The sequence below is a fragment of the Cricetulus griseus genome, chromosome 2 (assembly GCF_003668045.3).
Source record: "Cricetulus griseus strain 17A/GY chromosome 2, alternate assembly CriGri-PICRH-1.0, whole genome shotgun sequence".
Lineage (NCBI taxonomy): Eukaryota > Metazoa > Chordata > Mammalia > Rodentia > Cricetidae > Cricetulus > Cricetulus griseus.
Window position 1 is genome coordinate 253,373,589 of NC_048595.1, and position 21,390 is coordinate 253,394,978.

Genomic DNA, 21,390 nt, shown 5'->3' on the forward strand with positions numbered 1-21,390 from the left:
TTTCCACTTTGTGCAAATTAACAAACAATATTGCTGCAAAGCTTGGCTGATCTCTGCCTGTGGAGACTCAGATAAGGAGTGGAAGGAACTGCATTGGATCAGTCTGTGTTGATTGGAAAGCATCAAATCCTTTTAATAGAGCTTTTCTACTTACTTCCCATTGCAACACAAAACTCAGTTTTTCATAGTTTCAGTAATAAAATGACCCATGAGAAATATTTAAGGTGAAAGTCAAAAACTAAAACTGCTCCGCTCCATTTTTAATTGTCTGTCTTTCATTTTAACTACAAGCATATAATATTCTAAAGTTATTTTATAAGGTCTTTGTTTCATTTCCTGTCATATTCTAATATCTTCTAAGCCATTGGTTTACTGATATTATTTTGTTAATTAGCTCAGTTCCTATATTTATATGATGTTAAATGCCATTAATCTTTGTGTTCTCTGAATATGAAAGTGTTATTATCTCAGGGTGTTATAGTTGAACAAAACATACAAAATTCTAAAAGTGTAAATTATAGTTTGGGGTTCACAAGACCCTTTGTTATGTTCATATGCCATCTGTTGTTGTTGCTCTGGCTGTATAAGTACCATTTACTATAGATTATAGTGATGATATTCAAATAACAGACAAGCTGGAAGAGGTTAATTATAAGTGACTTTACTATAATAACAACTACAGTCATTAGACTCCTGCTATTTAGTCCATATTACATATGGAAAGTTTGGTTTCAGGAACTGGTTGGTTATCAAAAGTGTGACTTGAAAAAGTTCTTTTGACGGTATATGATTTATGAGAATAGAGGAACTCTTGTCTTATCTTTGGGACTCCATTACATGATAATGGCCTGTTTTCTTTGACAGTGTAATTAATGTCTACTGTCTTTATCTTTTCATAGACTTGTCCTAAAGGTATTTCTGCCACAGCATAGAACAATGCTGTTTAAAAATTAGGTCCAGTACATTATATTCTTAAACTGCCTCTGTACATATTGTAGAACATTAGTAGATTAACATTGAAAATATAAATGTGTAAGTTAATATTTGCTTTTTATATTTGTCAGATTTATTCATTATATAAATAGTGAGTGAAGCACATTTTGTGTTTGGCAAGCAGTAAATCAGTGGCTATTAATTCATACTGTTCATATTGAACTACCTAATAGAAAGCATTCTCCTTGCTCTCTATATAAAAGTGACCTAAGATGTCCACTTAATGTGTTAATGTCTTCATCAATATTTAAGCATTTTTATGTGCAGTATCTCCTAGGAACCTCCCATAAAACACACAGTATTTACACTGATTTATTCCTCAAACTATAAGTTTCTGTAATTTGAAAGACTAATAAATCATTTGTGATAAGTGGCAAAAAATGAAAATCACTGTTAAACCCATGTAGTGATTTCAGAAACTTCATTATGTAAACCTAACTTAATGCTCGCACCATAACAAGCCCAAAGTGGTATCAACATATTTTAACCCCATATGTAATTTTATGAGTTTTAGTTGTTTTATCTAAAAGCAAGAGTTTTTATTTTTAAAATTTAAATAAGATTTTGGGGGAAAAAGTTGAAATATAAGGTAAAGTTAAGACAATAATATACCTTTGTAGTCTTCAGTGCTGGGTATCAACTTTGCTTGGTCTAATTGCTATTAAAATAGTTTTCATGACACCATTACATCTTCAAGTTTTTTATTCTTTGCTATAAATAATGATTCTTTGTTGATATTAAATTTATAATTATAACAAATAAAATATCCTCAATCATTCATAAGCTTAAATTGCACCTGAGAACTAATTTTTTAAGTCGAAGCTGAGAATTGAGCTTTGTTCCTTCCATGTGTTAGGTCAGAGATCTACACTGTACTTCATTCCCAAGCCTAAGAGCTAGACTTCTGGAATGTTCAATGTTGTAAGCACACTGCTGAAAATCTGTTTGCATATATATGCAAATGTATACATATATATACTCATGCACAATTTAGTATATATGTGTGTGTATGAATATATATGTATATATATATATACACATATACATACATACACATACACACATATATGAAAATTGGTGATGGAAAACTTTGGGTAAATGTTATACACTTCCTCAAGCTTAGAAGTGACTTCATTATGGAATTCTCAGTGTTCTAATTAATTCAAATCCAGCTATGAGTTAAAGTCAACAAAGGAAATAAAACTAGGCAAACGATCTGAAGAGCTGACTAAAGCTTTTTAACGTGGGCTCATTGGTGGAGACCAGCACTATTAAATATGTATTCTTAATATTAGCATGGCTAATATGTAAAGTTCCTTACTCACATGTTTATTATCATTTTTTTTTTCCGAGCAACCCTTTGCAACCACAAGCCTTGAAGTTTCCTGAATTATATGCTACCCCTATTCCTCTGTTTTAGAAAGATATATAACTTTGTCCTTATTGAGGTTTGTTGCTCTACAATGTTAAGCTTTCTGACATTTACATATTTTTAGTAATTGTTGTAGTGTATGACATCACCACATAAATTTGGTTTTCAAATATAATTTATTTTCTTGAGGCAGGGTCTCATATAGCCTTGGTTGACTTCAAACTCTCTGTTTTTCCTAGGATGACCTTGAACTTCTGATACTTGTAGATTTACAGGTTTGCATGGAGCACACCTGGTATATGTTGTGCTGGGTATCAAACTCAGGGTTTTGTGTATTTGAGGCAAGCATGCTGTCAGTTGACCTCTACCATGAAAGCAGCAAAACATGGCTTAAGCAGAAAGACTTAGCTAAGTATATGTTTGATTATTATAAATCATCATGTATTTTCTGTTTTCCACTTTTCTTTCATGCAGAAGTACCTTCCTGTCGATACCATTGAGACTGGCATCCATCCCATATATTTTTGCAGCACACACTACATTGAGATGCTACTGAAGGCTGAGGTGCCACTTGTGTTTTCAGCTTTCCACATGTCTGGTTTTGCTCCATCACAGGTAATCCAATGGGGAGCTCCAATTCTCCAACTCCCAGATCTCTGACTTTAAAGCAAATGATTTTCCCTAAAATATAGGAAATATATTTAAATGTCTAAAAGTCATCTACTTATATTAATTAGATTATATTTATTTACATACATTAATCTTTTCCCCTGACTTTTAATTAACATGCTATACCTCTTCATTTTTATCAAATTAGCCACTTATTCTAAGCCTAAATTATAACAAATCTAAATTACAATTGTTTTATATTATATATGATATATTTTTAATATGTTGTGAATTGTTTTATATTTAAACTGGTAAAAAATTACTCAGACATTTTATCAGTAGATAATAATTGCCAAAAATTAACAATTATCACTTTTGAAAAAGTTTTCTATTCTTGGCTTATTTTTACTTTCATTTCCTTTAATCACATTTGAAGTTAACCAAGTAAAATTATGCCAGCTTTCTTTTTGGTAAGCATTACCTTAATCAGTGGCTTATTGGATCCTTGTGGCACATGGGTATATTTCTTCCTTGTAAACTGCATTTTCATTCCCTTGTGTTTACCCTACCAGAGAGAGCTCCCTCTTAGACAGTATCTCTTCTCTTTTTTTCTCTTTTCTTTTTTAATGTAAATTAGAAACAAGCTTGTTTTACATGTCAATCCCAGTTCCCTCTCTCTCCCATCCTCCCCTGCCCCCCACTAAACCCCTATCCCATGCCCTTTCTGTTCCCCAGCGAGGGTGAAGTCATCCATGGGGGATCTTCAAAGTCTGTCACATCATTTGGAGCAGGGCCTAGGCCATCCCCTGTGTCTAGGCTGAGAGAGCATCCCACTATGTGGAATGGGCTTCCAGAAGTCCATTCATGTACTAGGGATAAATACTGATCCACTACCAGAGGCCCCATAGACAGCCCAGGCCTCCTAACTGACACCCATGTTCAGTTAGGGTCTGAAACAGTCCTATGTTGGTTTCTCAGCTATCAGTCTGGGACCTGTGAGCTCCTCCTTGTTCAGGTCAGCTGTTTTCTGTGAATTTCTCAAGCCTGCTCTTGACCCCTTTGCTCATTACTTCTCCTTCTCTGCAACTGGATTCCAGGAGTTCAGCTCAGTGTTTAACTGCGGGTGTCTGCCTCTCCTGACAGTAGCTCTCCTTGATGTGATATATGCTTTTGTACTTACCTTGATGATGTATCACATGGTTCATTGCATGTACTTATGTGAGATACTCTGCTTGCTGTAAGGTTTGGGAAGTTCTTAAAAAATTTAAATGTAACCTGAACTTCCATTAAGTGGGAAGGAATATTTCTTTGTAACCACTTGCTTTAACTTTGAATCACAGAAATTTTTAGCTCAGTTTAGTGGAGGTTGCCCAAAAAGCATTATAAGTTTACTATAATTTATAGGTTGATACTTCTATATCTTCTAAAAGTCTGTGCTGAGGGCAATGTTCCTAAGAGTTACTGGTTGCTGTTGTACTACTGACTGATAGGGTAGATATTATTTAATGCATCTGATCATTTTTAGTCCTTAATATATATACTTCAATTGAGAACTGAATAACCTAAGATTGTGGGGGCATTTATAATACCTCAGGCCCTATATTATCAATTTAATGTTAAAAAGAAAAATATTCATCTATCAACTTTATATGTTAAGTCTGATATACGTTCATCAGAATAAAACTGCAAACAACCCTAGCATGGTAGCTCACATTCACAATCCTAGCCCTTTGAGAGTGTGAGGCAGCAGGGTTGCTTTGAGTTTGAGACCAGCCTGTGAGATACATAGTGAGTTCTAGGCCAGTCTGGGTCACAGTCTGAGGCCTTGTCTCAGAAATAAACAATCAAAACAAAACCAGAAAAGAAGCCATTTATTTAATAAAGTATTGTTCCTGAACAGTGATATTATTCTTTTTAATAACATGGAAAGCTTTTCAGCAACCTGGGATGTGAGCTAATCACTCGTGTTAAGTGCCCATCACTGATTTGCTGATTATTTACCACTTTATTGCTAATTATAAAATATAAAAACAGGTGTAAGTAACTAAATAGGTATTCATGAGTAAGTCGTTATTTGGGTATTGATTTTGTGTTTCAAAGCTTACTCATTTTGATCTAATTAGGAGCAGTGCTGTTTGAAGCTGTGTATTTTTAGGCACTAGGGGGTTGGCTAGTTATTGAAGGATTTGTGGGAAGGTTGCTAAATGAAACATACAGATCTCCTGAGTAAAAATAATAGGCTCAACTAGAGTACACCAAACTGAATGGGGTTAGAAAAGTGCATTTGCTGATTGGAGTTTCTTCTAAGAGTACCTGTGACTGGCAAGAAAACAGAAAGGAGAATTTACATTCTTCCTTTAAGTAAGCAATGTAAAATCACGTTCCAGTTAACTTGCCAGCAGTTTACCCTTCGTTACCAAACTTATCTTACTGCATTTTTGCACAATGTGGATTTATAAAGCACCATGTACCTTTAATGGCACATCTCTTAGTCCTTGGGGACACCGTCCTGCTTAGCATTGATTGTTACACAGGACTGTGTCAGGAAGCAGGCTAACTTGACTGCAGAGAGTGCATGAAACTCCATTTGGTGTTTATCATCATCATCATCATCGTCGTCGTCGTCGTCATTTGTTGCTTTCTAATTTCATTATGAAAACAAGCCTTGAGAAAACTCTCTCATGTTTTATGACACAGTACTTTTTGGAAATGTAAAATTATACAGTAAAATCAGATCTTTAGATGTATAACAAAAATAATGTGATATTTGTAACCATTGTTTGTGCTTGAGGATGTGTGTGTGTAACTTTCATTATGCGACAAACGGAGAAATTCAGGAATGATGGAATGAATGCATTCACTGTATTGGAATCACTCAGAAACACTTCAGGAAGGGTCTACCTATGTAATCCAGACTAGTCTTAAACTTGAAGCAATCCTCCTGCCTCAGCCTCCTAAAAGCTGAGATTTTTTTTTTTTTTTTTAGCTTGCTGTTACCATGTCTGTCTTTAAAACCACTTTGATTCTTCAGGTATTTTTTTTCCTTTTTACTAATTTTTTTTTTGTGTGTAGTGAAAACAATGCAGGGCCTGAAGAGTTGCTAAAACATAATGTCTTTGAATAAAATAATTGATCATGTAGAAATCATACTTATTTTCACTTCAGTAGATACCTGCAATCAATTGTTTTGACTTTAATGTTTTTGATTCCTTTGTTTTTCTTACAATCTAGATACCAGAAGAAATAATTTACTTCATATAAAATAATATTGTATTGCATGTTAATGCCATTTGATATGAACTTAAGTGTGGTTGAATCAAAATTTTTAGGACACTATAGTGCAGTTTTGTACATTGTATGAGTGATCTTACCTCTTTATGCTCCTGAATGATACTTAAACATGTGACTAGTAATATAATTACAAACTTAAAATTTCATATACTATATGGTTAGCGTGACTTAAAAATGCATTATGATCATAGGATGAGATTTTTAAAATGTGCTCTTAATGACTGGAATTCAAGGTTCAGAAGTTGACAATAATATATAGAAAGCAAAACTTCAGTAATGCAGTCTGATGTCAAGGAATTGTGTCCCCACAGTAATGACATGACAAAGCCTGAACCTCCTTTGCCTCACAGTATTTAAGTTAAAATCATATTATCAGAGTGGACCGTAGTTCAGTGTGACTTGTAGGGGAGATTTGGACAAGATATCTGCAGAGGGTGACCATATGTGTTACAGGGAGAAGACTGATGATTATTTATACAGTAGGAGAGAAGGCTCTGAAGACACTGGCTTCACTAACACTGTTAGTAGAAGTCGACTTCTCTAGAACAATAAGAAAGTGAGTTGCTTTTCACTGCCTAGTTTCTGCTTCTTTGTTATGGAAAACCTAGTAAACTAATACGTGGTCACCATAGAAAAGCAGATTCAGCATACTAAACAGTGGTCTAAGAGGTAGAAAAGCACATTTTCGATTTAGAATAAAGTTTTTAAAGGAAAAATTGAAAGAACAAAAAGAACGAGTATATCTGTATCCTTCATACTTATGTCTAGGTAAGATAAGCTACCATATCTTCTCCTTTTTCCTCTCTTAGCCCTGGTTTGAGCCCAGGGCCTCAAACCTGAATCTCTCAGATCCTGCCTGCATCCAACCATTCTGTTCTCTGTGTGTGTCTTCTTCCCTTGGGCCATGTCTATCCTTTGTGACATTTGTTTTCTATAAGAATATAAGGCATACTGGCTCAGGGCTCACCCTGATGCTCATTTGATCTTTACTTCCTTCATGATGACCCAAGTAGGGTCAAATTCTGAGGTGGTGCCTTTGCTGATTTTCTTTTTTGGGAGGAGGTTGGGGTGGTTAGTATGTAACAATAATACACCAATTAAAGAGTCATAACAAGAAGCCTTTTCTCCTTTTTGAATTAGTCTCTGTGTTAGCTCCCAGTTTACCTATTCTTGATTCTGTTTGCTTTCAATTGTTCTCTGATTCACGAAGAGTCCATTTGCATTTAAGATTTTCCAATCTGTCATCTGCATAATTATACATCTGAGATTACAGGTTGGATGGAAAAAGAACAGCTCTGAACTCACATAGCCTCTTCAAATTAGCAGAGTACACTGGCATTTTGAGGTAAGTCGAACACAGTATGTCAGAGGAAGGCTGCACTTAGTGGGAGCATGAGCCGTGCAGACATCATCAGGTCCTTAGCTCCTGAATCTAACACATGCGGAATTTTTTTTTGGCCAGTAGCTAAACAAGCAGAATTTTAAGGCCACTGGATAGAATGATTTTCTATTTTGGTTACATGGGTCTTTTTTTTTTTCTTTTCCTTTTTTCTTTTCTTTCCTTTTCTTTCTTTCTTTTTTTTTTTTTTTTTTTTTTGAGTTTCTTGTGTTATTGGTTACTACCTCTTAATCGGCAAGTGCAGCTTTTAACTCCTTCCAAATAAATTTCTTCCTTTTTTTTTTTCTCTTTAAGATTTGCCTACAGTGGATAACTCAGTGCTTTTGGAATTACTTAGATTGGATAGAAATATGCCACTATATCGCTACTTGTGTTGTCCTTGGTCCTGACTATCAGGTGTATATCTGTATAGCTGTTCTCAAACATCTGCAGCAAGACATTCTCCAGCACACCCAGACTCAAGATCTGCAAGTCTTTCTCAAAGTAAGTATGTCCATGCCTAAGGGGAAAAGTTATTTAAAATTAATCACTAATGTGGGTCATTATATTGTTGTCTTAGCCATTTTTCCACTGCTGTGATAAGATACCACAACCAGAACAACTTATAAAAGAAGGCATTTAATTTTGGGTTCACATTTCTAGAAGGTTAGAGGCCATGACTATTATGACAGGGAGCATGGCGGCAGGCAGGCTTGGTGCTAAGGCAATAGCTGAGAGCCTACATCTTTATTCACAAGCAGGAAGCAGAAAGAACTAACTAGAAAAGGATGATGACACACCTCCATCAACAAAGCCCACTCCTCCCCAAACAGTTCTACCAACTAGGGACCAGTCATTCAAATATATGAGCCTATGCAGGTTATTCTCACTTAAACCACCACAACTGTCAAATACTTATCTGGACTTTTGATCACCAAATCAACTCTGAGTGGAAGATCTGATTGTTTTCATTTTTGAACTGAGGGAAGTGAGACATGGAATTAAGTTGCCTAAATTCTTTACAGTTAGAGTAGAGAAAGATCCAAAGCTTTAAGTTAACCAGGTTATTGTTGCATCATATTTGATCAATGAATGCTCAGTTTATTTGTTAGTTCAGAATATTTTTCTAGCTTTTCCATTCTTATAAAATGTTTACATAAAATAGTATTCTTTAGTAACACTCACTAGAGTAGAATATTTGATAGTATCTTTTTTTGTTGTTTTTTTGTTTTTTGTTTTTGTTTTTGTTTTTCAAGAAAGGGTTTCTCTGTATTGTTTTGGAGGCTGTCCTGGAACTAGCTCTGTAGACCAGGCTGGCCTCGAACTTACAGAGATCCGCTTGCCTCTGCCTCACAAATGCTAGGATTAAATGCATGGGCCACCAACGACCGGCCTATTTGATAGTATCTTAAAAAAATAATTTTGCTTACTTTCTGAAGCACAGTGTAATATATTTGAAGATTGGGAGATTAGCAGGCATGAGATGTAAATACATTGCTATACGTAGTTCTTCTCAGACTTGCAAGAAATCCAACTGTTTGTTTAATGCTGAAATCTTAATTGGATTTGGCATTTTCCTGATCTTTATCATAGGATCCATTTCACAGTCACAAAACACATTCATTTACCAAAATGTGAATGTAGCTTCTACTAGGTGAATGATTGTTTTTGTAAATTAGTTTTATTCTTTGCTATTAGCTATTTGCCAGAATTGGTTTCCATTTAGTGTTGTTTTTAAGATAATGCCATTAATCTTAATCACTTAAGATGGCCAACCAATCATTTCCAACGTAAGACATTTTGAATTCAGAGCATCTTAAACTGTGACCATTACTGTAATTATAATTTTAGGGTCATTATTAATGAAAATGTTTGACAGACGAATGGTTGTACGTATAGAACACTGCAGAAGCCCAAATAATGAATGGTCTAAAGTGATGAATCGAATAGGCCATTTAAACACGGGGATTAAGCTGAACACAATGTAGGCTCACATGCAGTTGGGGACATTTCTTCAGCTGTGGTGATCCGGTACTGGAATTTTAGGGTATGGTGTTTATCTATACTCTTACACCTGAATTTCCCCTAACACCTAATTCTCTAAAGTCCTTTGCGTTTAGTTGATTATCTGCATTTCATTGCTATCTGAGACGTTTCTGTTCATCCTTTCCCAACATGTCTTTTAGCTTTAAAAGAACTGTGATGTGGTCTACCTAGTATAGTGAAGGATTTTTAATCCTTTCTTAACAAGTAATTTTTGAGAAAGTAAGTAGAGAAGGTGAGCAGACAGTTTTATTTATACTGAGCAGCAACCATTGTTGAATTCTTGAAATGTTTCCTGCTGTCACCTCATTGGAAGAATGTCTTGATGTCCCTGACTGGTGAATGCTGGACCCTGCTGCAGTCTCATCTTTCCATTTTAAAGGTGTGCCAAACCTCAGGGTGTGCTGGGCACCAGGATGTCAGTTTAACCTAAAGGGTTTGAAATGGCGCCACAAAGGTTATCTTCTAATTCCGATTTAAATTACTAGAATTTGAATTGAGTTGGTTAAATCCCAGCTAAGAGCATGTTGGCAAGGAATTAATTTTAGCATGTGTCCTAGGACTAACCTTACTTTTAAATTCTGTTATTTGCGTTTTTTCAAGAGACTAGGAAAAGTGCTTCTCTTGCTGGTACATGATTTCATTTTTGTCAGTGGGTAGCACTCAAAAGCCTCTTCTCTTTTGATGACATTTTATTCTTGCAGGATAAATTTCGGTGTAGTTTTCTTAACTACATGCCTATGCATATATAATATTTGACCTCCATTAAGACCTGTAGATGAATCTTCCTTGCAAAATATATAACTATATGTGCAAAAATTCTCACAGCTAGCTATATATAGTCACATATAGTAACATGTGACTCAGACTTGTTGAAGGGGAGAAAACACCAATATTTCTCCATGACACAAGAAGTTACAGCTATGATAATAACCCTTATATTGACAGTTCTATTGTTTTATTCCTTGGTTTGAGTGTCTGCTGATATACTTCTAAGGGGAAAGAAGTTGAACTAAAACAACCATAAATTTTTATTTTGTGAATAAACCATATTTTATCTATAAAAGATAGTGAGGGGACACAGAAATGGCTCAGTATGTAAAAGCACCCAAAAAGCTATGTTCAATCCCAGGAAACACAAATACTAGAAGGAGAGAATGCCTAGCAATTGTCCGCTGACCTCTGCATAGGTGCTGTTGTACACATGTGCCCAGAAACACACACACACACACACACACACACACACACACACACACACACACACACACACACACACACACACACACACACGGGGGTGGGGGGGTGGGGGTGGGGGGGAGATAGAAATGTAGTGAATAAAAGGATGATGACTCACTGTGTAAAAATAAATAGAACAAGCATTTGACTGTTCTAATGTGTTTCGGTTACCTAAGGCACAAGTGAATTAGTGTTTAGGATCCTGAGAGCCTCAGATGTGTTTAATAACCCTTCAGTTATTACCAGCTATCCCAAGACCTCTAGAAAAGTAGATGACTCTTGAATCTTGAAAATATGTGCTTCTTTTCTCAACTTAAGTTTCACATATTGATTGAAAGTAAGAACGTGGCATGACAAAGCCTTGCTGTCCAAATGAAACTGTGAAATATGTTCTATAGAGAAAATACCAGCCCATCTATATTCATTGTAGATTAGGCTCAAGATTTTAAATCAGACCATTGAGAGTCTAGACTTCTTGCCTGAATTTCTAACAGCCCACTGGAGAGTTCTCAGTGATTCTGAATCACTAAACTCAAAAAAACAAGGAGAGGTGTCTCAGACCAGACAGTGGGGAGCACCACTAATTGTCAGTCCTAGTTCACTATGGGAGCACTGGGGTTGGATGGGGAGTGCAGTTGGATGGAGTTGGATTTTCTGGTCCTCATTATATCACTGTCAGAGTCAGTAAATGTCATGGATATGGACTGATAGAAGCCAAGTTCTGTCTGTTTTTGTTCTTGCTTTGATTTTTCAGTGTTTTATTTTATTTTGTTTCTCTCTTTTTAGTTTTAATGAATTTTCATTTAAATTTAAAACAATCTTATTTTACATACCAATCCCAGTTCCCTCTCCCTCCTGTCTTCCCATTCCCCCCCACCTCCTTATCCCACCCCCACCCCCCCATCTATTCCTCAGGGAGGGTCGGGCCTCCCATGGGGAATCATCAAAGTCTGTCACATCATTTGGGGGAGGGCCTAGGTATCCATCCATAGGGAGTGGGCTCCCAAAGCCCATTTGCACACTATGGATAAATACAGTTCCACTGCCAGCAGCCCCATAGACTGCCCAAGTCCCCCAACTGACGTCCATGTTCAGGGGGTTTGGTTCAGTCTTAGTCAGGTTCCCCAGCAGTCAGACTGGAGTCTGAGCTCCCATTTGCTCAAGTCAGCTGTTTCTGTGGGTTTCCCCAGCCTGGTCTTGACCCCTTTGTTCATCACTCCTGTTTTTAAGACAGCACATTACTATTTAGTCCTGGCTAACCTCAAACTGGCTATATAGGCCAGGCTGGTCTTGAGCACAGGGATTAAAGGCATGTGCCACCATGTCTGGCTTCTTGTTTTTCACAATATCCTTGTTGATAACAACAAAATGTCAAGTATGTTATTGTCACACTTTAGTGAGACACCTTTTGAAGCTATGACAAAGCACTTAAGCTTAGTTCTGAGACCCAGTGTTCCATATATACTTACTTATTCATTTTTTATTAATTCATTATAAATTTCTCTCTTTGGGGATGCTAGGGATTTCAAATATTTTTATCTGCAACAGCCACTGAAATTATGTGGCTGCCACAATTCCTGAGAGAAAAACATCCAACAAAACTAATGTTCTAAAATTTCTTAGCTAACTAGAAAAATCTAGACCATTTTCTCTTTTCAGAAACTTTTGATTAATGGACTTCTATATAACAAGAATGTTAAAAAACATATCTATACACATATATTTGTTAGAAGCTTTGTTTATAGGGTCCTGGGGGAAGATGAATGTGGCATGAACTGGCTGTACATGTTGCTTCCCACCTCACATGCTCATAGGCTAGAAAGAATTGTTAACATTCATCTGTCCGTGTACCCTGGGGGCAAACTTCACTGAAATGCCAAGGCAAGGGGAAGACTGCCTTCAGTTGGAAATCAGGCTGTGAATGCTCAGAATACTTAATTAAAATTCCTCCACTGAATTCTGCATATTACAGAAAATTAATTTATAATTATGAGAAAAATCAGATTGATTTCAACCCAATCAGTAAATTGTTCAGAGGGATTTTTGTTGATGACTGTTGCAGCTGCTGTTATCAGAACTTAATGACAGAGTAGAAAATGGAGATTAGACAAAGAAAAACTGATTAAATACTAAGATTTAAAAGACAAAATGTACATACTATTAACGGAGCTTATCCCAGGGAATAAATAAAGCATGCCTTGTCCAGCATCAACTGTGATTTTAGATGTTGTCTGCATTGCCTTATGTCACTTGAAGACGCAAGCTTTGTCCTTCCCTCATCGTGTTAGTGAGGGTTCATTGTTTAATCTCTTTATACCTCAGGTTCCTCATCTGTGCAATTGAGGATGAGGCCATAACTAGTGCATGGGTTATTGAGCAATTAAATGAGACACCTCAAAAATACTTCTAGAATATTGATTGACATACCAAGTACTCCAGAAATAATTAATGATTAGATTTCTATATCTCTACACCACCCCCTTTGTTCTTGCTTCTCTGTTATTAAAACGATGTTTAGGGAACATCTATGGTAAAGAAGACAGTATTTTTTGAAGTCTGTGGTAACCTTTGATCTACTTTTTGTCCCATAGATACTTTTTTACCTGTTTAGTTTGTACCAAGTACCAGAGTCATCTTAGCATATGACATCACAGTAATGCCTGAGGTGGATATGATCTTCCCATCTTGGTCAGAAACAATCTAAGGTTGTGCCCACCCACCTAGAACTGACATCTCTCTTATCATCACATGTTATCTTTCAGTTGAGTTCAGATATCCAGGAAGCAATGCCCAATCCTAAATAGGCATTGTGTTCTCTCTAGAACTACAGACTGCCTCACCTGCCTGAAGGGATCAGGTCATGTGCTTGTTTATAGGTTTGGACCTGTCCACAGACCTGTAAGACATACACACAACAGAGGCATGGGTGCTCGGATGATAGTGTTCTGCAGATTCTCTTGCATATGGCTCCCATGTAACTGTAGGAGTACCAGGATTGTAGGTGTGCCACTACACCCAACTTTTTACATGGGTTCCAGGGGTTGAACTTGGCTCACCAGGTTTGTGTGGCAAGTGTCTTTGGCCACTGATCCATCTCCCTAGCGCCATGGGTGGATACTTTTAATAATAAGTATTTATACTAAACAAAACACTTAAGTGCTTTTTATGAGATTTGGCATTAATGCAAATCATTTAAGTAGTCTTTTGCTAAATTTTATAGTTTTAGTAAATCAACTCACTTCCACTTTAATCCACCTAAGATTTTTTTCTCTGTAAATTAATTTTTGAAAAGTTACCATAACCTTGCAAACACATTAATAATCAAATGTTTGGGAATGAATAGACTCAGTCATAAAGGAAGGTAGGCCATGTCAGCACACTATCTTTCTATATCTTGTGTCTATTTAACACTAAATCAAAATATTAAGCTTAATGGGCTTTTGGTTGCTGAAAAACATTTTTGACAGATAAGTCACTAGTGTCTCTGAAAACTATAACCCATACAACGAGCTTTTGGAAAGCAGGCATAACTTGCCTTTTCTCATAGGCTTACCCCAGAATATTTGTGAGAAAAGCCAGCGATGTCTGAGTATCTGTGATGGGTAGTAACTTATATTCATGGCAAGGAGTTGAAAAGCAGAAGCTGAAGTCAATAATCCTTGATGTGTCACCTCGCTTTTCCCTGTCTGTGTCTGATGTGTGCTCAGGAGAGGGTATCCTGGCCTTTGTAAAGACTGTTGATGTTGTTATGGCCACCATTAACACTTTAAGTGTTTGCTGAATCCGAGGCATGGACAAAGGATTGTAGAGCCATTGTCTACTCACTCTGACTTATTCCAGTACTTACTGTGTAACAGCTGTATCCCAAGTACTGTTGTAGTCGCATGATAGAATGTCCATACCCCACATGGTTCTTAAATTCTGCTGAGAGAAACAGTACAAATAGATACTATTTCTGACATTATACATCTGACTGAAGGAAACTGTGTCATGGTGAGGGAGTTGGAGACATTGTTTTGGTCACACAGAAGGAAAAGAATGGACATGAATGCTTTAAAAGAAAAGCCTTACAAAGATCTTTGGTGAAAAGCCTTCATAAAAGCATAGAGAGGCAGCTGCAAAGCTCAGAGGCAAGAATCCCCATAGAGCAGTGGTTCTCAACCTTTCTAATGAAGTTCCTCCTGCTATGATGACCTCCATCCTTAAAATTAATTTTATTGATATTTATCCTAATGTAAATATCTGATATGCAAGATATCTGATATGCAACCCCATGAAAGAGTCATTCAACCCCAAAGGGGTTGTGACTCTCAGGTTGAGAAACCACTGCCTAGAGCATCAGGACAAGTATTGTGGACAGAAGAGGTTGAGCATAAAAGGATGGGAAGAGATGGGACAGAGACCATAGAAGGGTCTGTGCTCTATAGTAAGACTTCAGGTTTTAGAATATGTAGTCCACAGAGCAGCCCCAGTATTGTGGTCCCCACTGACACATGAAAAATCAAAATGTACAGTCAGTAAGCTTATCTAAGTTCATAATCTAAGAATTAGTGTGGAGAGATTTTGAGCCTTTCTTGGCTAAATCCAAATCCTATTAACTCAAATTGTCCCTGGTTAACTAGTATAGTTATCTTTTAAATAATATTATAAATTCACTGGACCCTGATCAAATAAATGTTCTAAAAAAAAAAGAACTTGGAATTTAACATTTATATCTAAAGGAAAGAAGGAAGCTGTGTTTGCATCATATCATGGATTAACATACACAGCACGTGGTTAAGAATGTTAAATTCTAATGCTAAAACCCAGAGTTAATGAGGAAAGCAATCACTGAAAGCAAACTGAATAGCAACTAGACATAATACAAAATGTATCATTCTCTCACTGAACATTGTAACCCAATTTAAATTATTGCAGCATAACCTATTAAAGTGTTTTCTTGAGCTATTATTTCACTATTGTTACAAAAACGTTAAAACTGTTTAAAAAAAAAACTATACTTTACAGTGCTTCCCCATTCATAGACAGGGTGATTGAAATAGACTTAGATCTGCAAATGAAGCTATAGTGAAACCATACTCTTAGGAAATGGTTAGTTATAACTTAAGTGATAGCCTAAGGATCTAAATGGTCATAATCACAAGTAAGACTATCTATCCTCTGAGAAGAGGGTTAGAGAATGCCTAGGATGAGATGAAAAATATTCCACTTTAAAGATGGAACTTGGGTACTTTAAAATTTTTATTTAGAAATAAAATTGACTGCCAGATTTTTCAAGTGAACAATACCATTCATAATTGCATTTAAAATGTATAGTTAAGTCTTTTCCTTATAACATGTAACCTCAGTACCCTTTTATGCTAATGTTATGATATCTCTTCAGTGTAGGTACAGGAGTATTTTCTTTAACCTTAATATCTAAAAGAGGAACCAGTTTTTGAAAATATTATATTTTTAAAAGAAATAGATTTAAGCCAAGTATTACCTGTGATGTCCCTACGTAGTTTTATGTTTAAATGAAAGTAGAACAATAATTAAAAGATGTTAAGTAGATTTTGATTATTTTTTTTGGCCAGGAAACTATAATTAGAGCTATTGTTCAAGTTCTGCTATGTCTCATTGTAACTTGCATTTAATGAATAATAAGCTTTTCTTTGAAAATCATGAATGCATCCATCCTGAAGTTCTCACAGCACTGGAATTTCTCTGTTAGGAAAGATGTTACTATAATTACCTTCCAACTTAGGAATACTTTTAGAGTAAAAATGATCAAAGCCAAGTTACATGTAATTTAAAGAAAATGGGGTAAGTTCATAAGAGTTCTGTAATTGCAACAATAGCTATTTACAGTGAATTCGGGTCCAGTAAGGCTGGTTTCACTTTGATCCTTTCCCCCTTTGTAAACAAGTATTTTAGATAGAGAGAAATTTATAAAGACCCAATATTTTACCATGAATCAAGTGAACACCTATTTGTTTTGTTTTCTTTGTTGAGACAGGGCCTCTTTATGTGTCCCTGGTGGAGCTGAATGTACTATCCTTTTGTCACAGTCTATAAAGGACAAGGATTACAAGTGTGTGCACCAATGCCCACTTGAACATCTTCTCTTGGGTTAGTTGTGTGCTGGATAGTTTTATGACAGTTTAGCACCAGCTAGAGTCATAAGAGAGGAAGGAGCTTCAATTGAGAAAATGCTTCCATAAGATCCAGATGCATGGCACTGTGGGTGGTGCCATCCCTGGACTGGTATTCCTGGGTTCTATAAGAAAGCAGTCTAAACAAGCCAATTGAAGCAAGTCAGTAAGCAGAACCCTTCCATAGCCTCTGCATCAGCTCCTACCTCTGTTATCCTGCTCTGTTTGAGTTCCTGTCCTGATTTTCTTCACTAAGGGGAAGCATAAGCCCAATAAACACTTTCTTCCCCAAGTTGCTTTGGTTGTGGTATTTCATTGCAGCATAGTATCTCTAAGAGAAGTTTCATGTTTATTAATGGGAAGACATGGTTTACCTTGACTGTTAACAGTCTAGGATGCAATCTTTAGCTCAGTCACTGTTGTGTCTTGTGAGAACAAGAGCTTACGTGTGCTAACAGAATGTAGGAGTGAACAGGGAGAGAGTGGATGACACAGTCTTGACCCGTAAAGTGAAAAGTAGAAGTCACATGTTTGTGTGGATGGGATAATGGTGGATGCCATCAATAAACACCGTTTAGCTTCTTCAGCATCTGTCAGCCTTACTGATCAGTAATAATACTTTAGGTTGCATCTTTTCTTCAAATTATGTGGATTTAAAGTCTTTAAGTGACCCACGGCACACTAATAGTAAAGTTCTACATAAGTATTTGTGAGATGTGAATTATTTCGCATAAATGAGCATATATGAGGTTATATATTAATATGAGTACATATGAAGCTTTAAAAATCATTCTTTATGGGAAAAATTGCATGTCGTTTTAGCTACCTTACATTGATGTATGTCTCTCTTCTGTCACTGCTAACAAACTATCTGGCATATAATATGCATTGCCTTTCATTCTTTTGGATTGCTGTTGTGTTTGTTACTCATTTTTGATCTTTAAACTATAAACTTGTAAAAGGCATGAATTGTCCAAAATTTTTGTGTTAAATTGAGAATAACTATTCTGAAGACTTTTAAGAAACCTTCCAGGTAGATAATACATTAGATAATATCTGAGAATGCTGAAAGGCATAGTCAACTGCTTCCCCTAAAGATGTTAAAATAATAAAGAGATATTCATGCATTTATTCTTGAGTGCCTCGTTTGGGACATTAGCCATTAAGGAAAAAGCTCACTATTCACGCGCCTAGTGCCAGCATTGTGAACCACAGGCTGATACAGGTCGTTGTGAGCAGCATCCTTAGGTAGATAGAGTTCAGGGCCTTTACTAGTTACCTATTTAAACTATTGAAATAGACATGAAATTTTAGGAAGAGTTGCTGCTATTGCTGCTGCTGCTGCTGCCAGGTGTGAAGCTTTTTTTTTTTTTTTTTTGTTTTTTGTTTTTTAAAATCACCTTGCTCCACGAGGCCATGATTCATTCCTGGCAGATACAGACACAGCTCCCCAAATGAAAAGCAATTCCACATTTACTAGCCATGTAAACTGCCCAGGATCCAGAGCTGAAAACAAATGATACTTCAGCTACGTAAACATTATTCACTTGGAGTTGTACATCTTTCTGTAAGTAAACGAACTTCCATTGATGTTTTCCTGGCAGGAAGAAGCACTGTGTGGGTTTCGAGTGAGCCACTACTTTGAATACATGGAGGCTTTGGAGCAAAACTACCGACCAATGCTGCTAAGAGACATGCGTAACATCAGAGTGCAGAGCACGTAGACCACGGGAGGCGCTCTAACTTTATGTTTTATTCATTTTTAAGGGAGACAGGGCGACTTGATTGTGTTCTGTCTACATGGATAACATGTGCTTTTTGTGTCCATGCATTGTAAATCAGTACTGAGAGGTTTTGAACAGAATATATCCGTGTTGCTGTTGGTGCAGTTTGTGCAATGAAGTGAGTTCATTTTTGCAAGTTCTGTGTTCTTTACATTTTTAGGAGCAGTCTTAGGTTTTTAGTTTTTATTTATGTTTGCCTTATACAAGGATCAAAGACTTCAGTGTAAAGCCTAAGAATCTGAAACTACTAGGAGAAAACATTTGATCTGGAATAGGCAATAGCTTCTGAATAAGAATTGCACTACATACTTGTAAAGTAAAAGAAAAGGGAGGCAGGGTACAAATTGGGGAAAATAGTTGCCAATTATTCACCAAATAAGGGGATAATATCTAGAATATATGTTGAGCTAAATAAACTACAAAATAATAAAAGAACAAAAAGACTTCGGTCAACAAACAGGTAAAGAAGTGAGTAGACACTTCAGTTGCTGAAACACCCATGAAAACTGAGTGGATGAAGAAAGGCTCGCCGCCTTTATCCATCAGGAAAATGTCCGTCCAGACAACTTTACCTCAGGTTACCTAGGTTAACTTAGCCACACAACATACCTAATATAAATAAAGAAATATACCATGGAAATCCCTGCACGTCTATATTTATCATGGCACCATCCACAATAGCCAGGTTATGGACTCAGTTGAGGTATTTATAGTTTATGTACACAATAGTTTTACTCAGCCATAAAAAGCGAAATTAAGCATTTGCAGGACATGGGAGTTGGAGAGCATGTTAGGTGACAAAAGCCAGAACCTAAAGACAAGCATCACATGTTTTGTCTCCAATGTGGAAGCTTGGGAGTGGGGCATGAAAATAAAAGGATGTGCAGTGTGAAAGGCATGGGGATTGTAAGAAAGTATTGGAGGGAAGGAGCCACCGACATGGCTCAGTGACGACAGCCTCCAAGCCTGACAACCTGATTTCAGCCCCTCATACCCACATTGTGAAAGAACAGAGTCGACTCTCAGAAGCTAGGCTCTGACCTCCACATGCACACTGTAGATAGATGTGCCTGGAACTGTAAAGTAAAATAGGTTAAAAGTAGACAAAGAAACCCATGTGAGACGAATTGAATCAAAGTGCATTGCATGTCTGTTGGGAGCGTCATAGTGGCTTAACTGCTCCAACCTATGTCATCTCCACTGTGCGGTAAGATTCCTTCTGCTGATCTTGGGAAGAAGAAGCAATTTTGTTTATGAGGGAGGGAGGGAGGGAGGGAGAGAGGGAAGGAAGGAAGGAAGGAAGGAAGGAAGGAAGGAAGGAAGGAAGGAAGGAAGGAAGGAAGGAAGGACAACAGGCCCGTGTACCATAAAGAGTCTGTAGAGATGGACAAAAGCCTATTCTCTTCCTTTTTATAACTACACATATGGAAAAACACAGACAACAGAGTAGTTGCTTATTTCCCCTGTGGAGGCACAAAGGACATTGTTCTACCAGGACATTGTTCTCAGACATAATTGTCTTTCTAGGAGGTGCATTTTATACCGGTATCAATTTCTAGCTTTTCCTTGGAAATACAGAGTTCACATGGCTCATTTAGAAGACAGATCGTCTCCCTCGTGCTGATAAGCATTCTGCTATTATTTCTTGGTGATATATTTGATTTGTACTGAACTTGAAAACATTAAGAAGAATAGATTTCTAAATTGAAATGACTCACACTACATTTTATTTAAACAGAAGTCTCTGTCCCTTAGGATTAAGATGTGAGGGTCTGTTTTTCTTATGACTGTCCATTTACTGTTTGAAAGCCAAAACTCAAGTATGTTATTAGTTTACCAATTTCACTTTTTAAAAAAAAAATCATATAGGTTATAGTGTATTTCTTTTTGCTTACATGACAATACATTTTAAACTAATACAACTATTTTTTATTTTCTACCCAAATCAGCATGCACAAATTTATTTTCATCAGCATATGAAGCAACAGGTGCTGTACAGTTTTTAATCTAGGGACATTTAGGCATTTAAAATATGCTTCTTCCCAAATCGGTTTTGTACCATCCATGCCAACAGTAGCTTTCCAGTAATGGTGTTGTTAAAGGGCATTGTAAATTGGAGGAAGGTAAATTGAGCAAGTTAATTAGATGCATTGCACATTTGGCTCCCACCAAGTGAGTGAGGAGAGTAGGAGATGACCCCAAGGTGTGCTTTGTCTGCTGAGTGCCTGTGTGGAGCCAGCATGCATGCTGAAGGTCCCAGCTGCTGTGTGTTCCTGGGTGATGCCCTGAGGGCTGAGAGGCTGGAACCCCGTTTCATGGGAAAACTCTTGCATTGCAGATAGAAATCATTTACATCATTGGTGATGGATGACTTATTGGAAATTTAGGTAATATCTAAATTATGACCGTTACACTTTGCAAACCTGGTGCAAAATCTGGCACCAGGTGGGGTTTTGATTTTTCTTTGACAAAGTAGAAACAGAAGGTTGTCCACACCTGTGATCCACAGCACTCAAGAAACAAGAAGCAGGTCATGATACAAGTTTCACA

The 21,390-nt window shown here is 36.8% G+C and overlaps 1 protein-coding gene across 2 annotated transcripts in view; it reads left to right on the forward strand.

Annotated features, from left to right (window-relative positions):
* Positions 1-18,958, forward strand: part of Tbc1d32 (TBC1 domain family member 32) — a 211,048-nt gene extending 192,090 nt beyond the window's left edge. For both annotated transcript variants that reach the window (XM_027402084.2, XM_027402082.2), the window contains 3 exons: positions 2,840-2,980; positions 7,959-8,147; positions 18,661-18,958. In XM_027402084.2, the coding sequence (XP_027257885.1) occupies positions 2,840-2,980; positions 7,959-8,147; positions 18,661-18,780 (450 nt within the window). In that variant the 3' untranslated portion in view covers positions 18,781-18,958. The remainder of the gene's footprint in view (positions 1-2,839; positions 2,981-7,958; positions 8,148-18,660) is intronic.
* Positions 18,959-21,390: the final 2,432 nt, after the last annotated feature.